The sequence below is a fragment of the Sycon ciliatum genome, chromosome 5 (assembly GCF_964019385.1).
Source record: "Sycon ciliatum chromosome 5, ocSycCili1.1, whole genome shotgun sequence".
Classification (NCBI taxonomy): domain Eukaryota; kingdom Metazoa; phylum Porifera; class Calcarea; order Leucosolenida; family Sycettidae; genus Sycon; species Sycon ciliatum.
The window spans coordinates 6,710,524-6,718,819 of NC_088647.1; the positions used below are offsets into that span (position 1 = coordinate 6,710,524).

General features: G+C 48.0%; 1 protein-coding gene across 1 annotated transcript in view; it reads left to right on the top strand.

Annotated features, from left to right (window-relative positions):
* The window catches only part of LOC135817368 (FACT complex subunit SSRP1-like), a 14,883-nt gene extending 8,588 nt beyond the window's left edge, over positions 1 to 6,295 (top strand). The window contains exon 9 of the mRNA XM_065330540.1: positions 5,297 to 6,295. Coding sequence (XP_065186612.1) covers positions 5,297 to 5,573 — 277 coding nt within the window. The 3' untranslated portion in view covers positions 5,574 to 6,295. The remainder of the gene's footprint in view (positions 1 to 5,296) is intronic.
* Positions 6,296 to 8,296: the final 2,001 nt, after the last annotated feature.

The window sequence follows — 8,296 nt, forward strand, 5'->3', positions numbered from 1 at the left end:
CCAAAAGTCCACTTCTACAGTCCTGTATTGTCACGTGAATCCGTTCGCGCGAAATTTGCATCTGCAGTGCCGTTCAAACCAGGGAGTAGTACAATACGGTATTGTACTACTCCCTGGTTCAAACCTGGCGCGAGATACGCACAGAAGTACGTTTGTACGATTTTCTTGACCCGGGTTGATTTCAACCCTCCCCTTGGGCTGTGTTTACATGAGGCGTTTCAACCCGGGTTGAGTTCGACCCGGGTCAGATTTCAACCCGCCATGTGCACAAAGTGAATGGCGCGTTTACATGACGCATTGCGCTTGACCCGGGTTGAAATTTCGCCCCGGGTTGATTTCAACCCTCCCCCCAAGGGGAGGGTTGAAACCAACCCGGGTCAAGAAAATCGTACAAACGTACTTCTGTGCGTATCTCGCGCCAGGTTTAAACGGCACTGCAGATGCAAATTTCGCGCGAACGGATTCACGTGACCATGCAGGACTGTAGAAGTGGACTTTTGGCGGCATATCAGTATTTGACCCGGGTCAACTGTCTTCATGTAAACGCTCACCTCTTTTGTTTGTCGTACAGACTTTCAACCCGGGCTGAACTCGACCCGGGTTGAAATTTCTCATGAAACACAGCCTTGGGGGGACGGTTGAAATCGACCCTGGGCGAAATTTCAACCCAGGTCAAGCACAATGCGTCATGTAAACGCGCCATTCATTTTATGCACATGGCGGGTTGAAATCTGACCCGGGTTGAAACGCCTCATGTAAACACCGCCTGACTGGCCTCCGGCTGGGACTCCGTGTCGTCACATTCGCGCCGTACACTGCGGAACAAAGTTCAAGCCAAGCTCAATGGCAACTGATCGGCCGCTCGCCTCTTTGGCAGACGTCGCGACATGGCAAACTACACGACAAACACAAACGTTATCTTCGTACTGCGACGGAGGAAGCCTACAGTCCAGCCAGCGCGAAATAAAACAAAACGACAAGGAAGGTAAGGAGGACAAGTGGCAGTTTTTCCACCTTTTGCTCACCCGCGACATGGCAAACTACACGACAAACACAAACATTATCTTCGTACTGCGACGGAGGAAATCTACAGTCCAGCCAGCGCGAAATAAAACAAAACGACAAGGAAGGTAAGGAGGACAAGTGGCAGTTTTTCCACCTTTTGCTCCACCACTTGAGTGAACTGTCGATCGTTTCAAGTCACATGCATGATACGCGTAGATTGGAAAGGCTTCCTGTCTGAAGCCTTTCCATACTGGTACTCGATGTTCCAGTTTTGTGACACGAGAATGGCACGAGAATTAGTGTACCGCTGAGTGTACCGCTATACACGTGGTCGACACGTAGTCGACACGTTGTTGATACTTTTTTGACACGTGACCCCGTCAACGGTCTGCTTTGTGCCAATGCCACTCGGTAAACGCCGATGTCGCGTACGACAAAGACGACTATCCCGTACGCGAAATAGTTGAGAATTGCATGACGTGGACCTGACGGTAAGGACAACTGCGAGGAGGCCCCTTTCGGTACCCCTGACGGGAAGGAGAACTGCAGAAGTCGACGAAGTCGAACGAGGAGGTCCCTTTTCCGTACCCCATACTGCAAAGTGCCATTGATGCCATGATGGATACCTTTTGCACCTGGAACGACCCCTTAAACGCTGTCGCGGCGACTATCCCGTACGCGAAATAGTTGAGAACTGCTGACGTGGACCTTTTGCACCTGGAACGGCCCCGTAAACGCTGTCGTGTCGGCGGAGTGAATGTGCAGGGTACTAGGGTGAAAAGAATTGCTGCAAAGACGTCCCCTCTACTAGGCTCTAGGCCTTTGCCTTTGGAGACATCGTCGGCGAACTGAATGCGCAGGGCGAAAAGAATTGCTGCAAAGACGCCCGCTCTAGGCCTTTGGAGACATCGTGGGAACTCCTTCCGGTACTATACAAACTGCTGACGTGGCCGTGGACATGTACATGGAGAGTCATGGTGGGACTTCATGTACATGGATACATGGTGGGAATTCCTTCCGGCACCCCCGTACCGCAAAGCCAACGGTGGGGAAGGAGAAGTGCAGACGTGCAGGAAGACGAACGAGGAGGAACCAGGACGAGCGAGCAATGGCAGGACTAGCTGGACCGTAAGTAATAGCTGAATTGTGCATGACAACTTGACATCCATGCGGCACTCGCCACTTGCCACTGCATATTTCTTGTCCACTAACAATGTCTCTCTTCTGCCCCCTGTGTGTCCACGGCCCTGTTGCTGAATTGGCCCGATGAATCGAATGTCTTCCGCAGCTGGAACGGCCCCGTGAACGCTGTCGCGTCGGCGACTGAATGCGCAGGAGGGAAAATATTGCTGCGAAGACGTCTCCTCTAGACGACGGTAAGGCACCCCATTGATATGTTGCCAGTGTGTGCCAGGGTATCGCGCGATGGTGAATGAGGAATGATGAAGGGTACGGTGGGACTGTAGACCTGTATTACGTTACCTTCTACTAACACGTTATCAGGTGGAGAGTGTCTTGTAGTCACTCTCTCTATTCCTGTACTTCATTACGTTTAAGGTGTACGTATAACTTCTCAAAAAATGTAATGGTCTACAGTCGTGTCGGAAGGGTACGGTGGGACTGTAGACATGTTACCTTCTAACACGTTATCAGGTGGAGAGTGTCTTGTACTCACGTTATCACTATATCAGGTCGAGAGCGTATTGTAGTCACTCTCTCTATTCCTGTACTTCTTTACGTTTCAGGTGTACGTATAACTTTTCCAAAAAATTTAATGGTTCACGTCTTCAGATAGAGAGCGTATTGCACCGTCTAGTCTCTGTAGTGCATTGAGATTTTGTTGATCGAACATGAAATGGATACACAGACATAAAGCCAGGCCAAGTACATGGCGAGATGTCGCCAGAAGAACGTCTTCAGGTAGAGAGCGTATTGCACCCACTGTCTAGTCGATTTTGTGGATCGCACATGAAATGGATACACAGACAAAGCAGGCCAAGTACATGAGAGAGTGGACGATGTGCAGATCGACACGGCCTGCGGGTACTTCATTAAAGTTACCCGTGACATAACTAGGATAAAAGTTAATCACTGCAAAAACATTGCCAAGTATGTGAGCACTTTGGACTTGACAGAAGAGTGCACGGGCGACGTTGACAAAACATGCGGCGGTGACTGTCACTATCATGACAGCAGGGCACATCGCACGCAGCATCGCAGATCGTGTCGAATTGCGTATCATAATATTGCAAAATTGCTCCTGTGCATGCAAGTGGATTTCATTGCACTTCTCAGTTTGGGAAATGCTCGATTATGACAATTCTGCGTGTGAGTGCACTAGCCCTGAACAGACATGTAGGTGAACCGTTTGTGGTGTCTCATAGCCTACCTCACGACCTTCTGCTTTCTTTCTTCATCACTTGTATCTTGCAGGTATATCATCCCGTGACGACCACATTGAAGTCTGAATTTGAAGTGTGAAGATGCTTCAGCGACCACATCGTACTTTTCCATTGCTTTCATTGTGCTTCTACTGTGCATGTGTGTAACTTGTGGGGTAAACATGTGATGACATTGTATGCTGGCGACACGGTCAGATGTTCATGCGTCTAATGTACACCTGCATGTTATGCATTGAAAAGGGTTTGCCACTTGCGATCCTGGGACGAGTATCAGGTCCGCTTTGTCCTGTGTGGGCTGTATCAGATTGCTGTTCACTTCTCTATCTGTTTGATATGTGACTTTCTGCAAGTTTCTGGTGTATGATGGCCACGTCCTTGCTTGTCACTTTGTATGATATTACATTCTGTATTCGCTGCTTCCATGGCATGGTCTGCAAACTACAATCCTTGGGCAAATGTCATGTTTGCTATGTTGTGCTTTGGCCGTCAGCTTGTCTACACGCTGTAGTTGAATTATTTTTGTTTCACAACTGACTTCCTCAAGTACGGTGGCCACTGCTTTGCATGGCATTATACATGAAGAATTTCCTGTTTGTGTCGTGTGCATGTGCGTATGTGTGCGTGGCCACGTGTGTGTGCCGTGTGCATACACATGTTTGTGTAGTTGGGGTGGGGAGGGAACGGAAAAAGAGCTGAAATTATCCATATAAAAATCGCTCTGTGAGCGGTTCTGAAAAACCTTTACTGGTACTGCCCCGTCGTAAAAGTAAGAAATTAGAACTGGCCAATTGTCCCCCCAAATGCGAACTGATCCACCTAAATCGCGAATGACGGGACCCGAACGCACCAGTAGCACGAGGTTCCTACCTGTGGATGCAGATGGGGACGTTGGTCCGGACCATAGGCCATGTACTGTACTAGCGGAAGGCTTCCCTATCAAAATAATAAATTCTACTGCTACTACTGGTGTTACCCTATGATAATTGCCGTGATCCTGTGCCCTCCCGACCTCGTGCTACTGGTGCGTTCGGGTCCCGTCATTCGCGATTTAGGTGGATCAGTTCGCATTTGGGGGGACAATTGGCCAGTTCTAATTTCTTACTTTTACGACGGGGCAGTACCAGTAAAGGTTTTTCAGAACCGCTCACAGAGCGATTTTTATATGGATAATCTACGTACAGACACTTCGATTCGAACGGTAGGTCTACGCGTACAACAGTCCCGACCACTGCATGCCTGCATGCAGGATCCATGCCAGTGAATCATGAAGTCTACTGGCTACGCGGTACGCTACACTTCGCTGGCTGCGCACTTGACTTGGATACCACAAACAAATAACTGGACCCATGGTCGAAATTATTTTAGGGGGTTCGTCCGAACCCCCTGAACCCCCCCCCCCCCCCTGTATCCGCCCCTGCCATGGAATATTCTCTTCAAATTCTGCAGATGTCTTTAAAGCTTTGGAAGTGGTTTTGTGAAATAAAAAATGGGGGTCCCTGGAGTTTTACTACTATTCTAGTTGTCTAAAAGTCGCAAATGTTGCCATTTTTCCCGAAATTCCAATGTTCCATATTCCTCGATATCACAAAGAACGAATATGGGAACCTACAAACTTTATCGCAGATTCAGAATCAGCATGAACATTTCTTGGTAGTCCACCATTATGAGCAAATTATTACATTGATGAAATTCTGGTGAATAGCTTCCGAAAAAGTGTGTGGCGACGCCTGACACTGTAGCAAATTACCTTTTATTTTAAGTTGCAAATACCGACACAACGACCAAGAAAAAGAAAGTGGAGATTATTGATGGAGTATGATCTGTGTGTGTGTGGCAGACAACTTGATATGTTAACCCACTGTATATTCTCGTTGTTTTGTTCACCGTAGCTCTACGAGTGTGACGAAAGCCAAGAAGAAGGAAGCACCGATCTCGAAGGAGGAGATCAGTGATAGTGACAGTGGTGGTAGTGATGTTGTCATGGAGGATGAGAGTGATGATGATGGGGCACCGCCGGCAAAGAGGTCCACACGCTCACGACGCGGACAGTCGAACGACGAGGAGCTAGCCCAGCTGCCGTCCGAAGGCTCGAATGATGAGGAAGAAGCCGAGCTAACGTCTGGAGCTAGTGACGTAGGCAGTGATGATGGTGATGAAAGCGACTGAGCTAAGCTTGCGCGTGCGTGCGTGGGACCATTGGTAACCATTTGCCGTGCGTCGAGTCCCTGCTGTTTCCGTGCTTTGTGTGTTGTTGTCGCTGTGTGTCTTTGTGTGTGTGTGTGTATGTGTGTGTGTGTGCTTGTGTGTGTGTGTGTGCTTGTGTGTGGTGTGTGTGTGTGTGTGTGTGTGTGTGTGTGTGTGCGCGCGTGTGTGTGGTGTGTGTATGGTGTGTGTGTTTGTGTGTGTGTGTGTGTGTGTGCACGTGTGTGTGGTGTGTGCGTGTGTGTGTGTGTTGTGTGTGTGTATGTGTGCGTTCATTTTCATGATTGTGTTCATTCACGTGTGGTGTTGTTAAATTTGTTTTACTATGTCGACGTCTCGTTGTCTTTGTGTGGCTTTGAACTTCAAATTACACTGCTGCATGTTGAGCCGTATGTTGCAGTACATCAGATGTTCATGTGCCATGGAATGTATATATTGGACCCTGTAGTAATTCCCACACTGTTGCTGCCACCGAAAGTCATACAGTTTTGTTGTACATGTTACAATACCCCGTACCCCCATAGCCTTCTCTGTTTCTGCCACTTCTTATGTTGCTTAGGCTTTCTCACACTTCTATGACCTGGCCTGGTTGCCATGGGTTTTTTTAAAGACTTGAATTCCTTACTCTGATTGAGCCTTTGTCTGTGATTCGATGCTCTTATACACGCTTTGCTTTGCTTGGCCAACTACTCGCTTCACTGTTTTTGTATTCGGTGAAGATTGCTTGTGTGTGGTTACGGCAGGGAGTAGGACAATACTTCCTGGTTTACGGTGATAGGGTTTGGCCAGTTTGCTGCTGCTGCTGCCGCGCGTGTGAGCGTGTGTGTGTGTGTGTGTGTGTGTGTATGGTGGCAACTGTTTGTTTTTAGCTTGCCTGGGCATTGGGATGGGCGAGGGTTCAACTCACAGCCACTAGCTTCCTCCGTTAGGAAAATGTCATCTCACTCATCTGTGCAGTTTTTGTTTGTTTCCACCTGCCTGTAGATTTGTTGTAGATGCAGTACACGTACCTGCATGGGTGTCTTTAATTCATGTGCCTGTATGGCTGTCTTTAATTCATGTACCTGTATGGCTGTCTTTAATTCATGTACCTGTATGGCTGTCTTTAATTCATGTGCCTGTATGGCTGTCTTTAATTCATGTACCTGTATGGCTGTCTTTAATTCATGTACCTGTATGGCTGTCTTTAATTCATGTACCTGTATGGCTGTCTTTAATTCATATACCTGTATGGCTGTCTTTAATTCATGTACCTGTATGGCTGTCTTTAATTCATGTACCTGTATGGCTGTCTTTAATTCATGCACCTGTATGGCTGTCTTTAATTCATGTACCTGTATGGCTGTCTTTAATTCATGTACCTGTATGGCTGTCTTTAATTCATGTACCTGTATGGCTGTCTTTAATTCATGTACCTGTATGGCTGTCTTTAATTCATGTACCTGTATGGCTGTGTTTAATTCATGTACCTGTAAGTGTATGGCTGTTTGTGATACTATTATTACTGATGTATATGGATTCCCCCATGCCATATTTGACCTGTAGTTCATGTACTCCCGTACTAGATTTGTACCACAGTTGTATGACCTCGCACCATAACGGCATGCTTGCTTGGCTTGGGAGATACTTCCGTGCTTCATGTGTTTTGCCTCTTCAGTTGTGTTTTCCTTCTCTTCAGATTTGTTTTATAATAAATGTCTTCTTGCTATCTGTAGACATATCATGGCGCAGTGAACTGTTCGTTCCTTGTAGAACTCACCTGTGTGTTTAGTTTCTCGTGCTTTGTGTTTGCACCTCGTTGTGTTGCGCACTGGCCGATTTTTTTTGTAGTTTGTTCGTGATACCAGCATTTGCGTAGGTTGCGACCACGATGTCCGACTCAGACCCTGCTCCTGACATTGTTGCCCTGACCGCGATGTTGGCGGCACAAATGAAGTCCTCAGAGGAGAGGGAACGTAAAATGGCTGACCTGTTCCAACAAACTATACAACAACTGACACAACCAACACAACAACCCGTGCAACCCAGCACCACATCACCAGCTCCAAAGCCTGTCTCTGCGGAGCGACCGATTTTACTGTCGTCCTCGACATTAGCCGACTTCACGGCATGGCAGGAAATGTGGCGAGACTATTATGAGTGCCAGCACCTGTCAGCCCAGAGCCGTGAGACCAGAGTATCCTCGCTGCGGCAAGCTCTTGATGAGGAGCTACGCAGATTTCTCCGCGAGGGTATTATCGTGACTTCTCCGAATCCCGATGCGGACGATGTGATTTCTGCAGTCAAGGAATATTTGCGACGGCAGCGCAACCCACTCCTGGATCGTATCGCATTTTACGATAGGTGTCAGTCGAAAGGCGAGTCTTTCGATTGTTTTTACACTTCGTTGAAAGAATTACACACTAGCTGTGATTTTCCGGACGTTGTTTTGTGCTCACAATGTTCAGCACACACATGTAGTACCTGTCGCACAAGCCTGACACGTGTGCGTGCTGACACCCTGCGTGACAGGATTGTCATTGGAATTGGTGACGACGCTACCCGGCACAAGCTATTGTCTGCCAAGGACTTGACCTTGAACGATGCAGTCACAATTTGCCGGGCGGAGGAAGCGGCTACCACGACGAGCAGCAGTATCCCGTCCACCAGCCAGCTCAATGCTGTGCGGCGGTCCGCGTACCAACGCA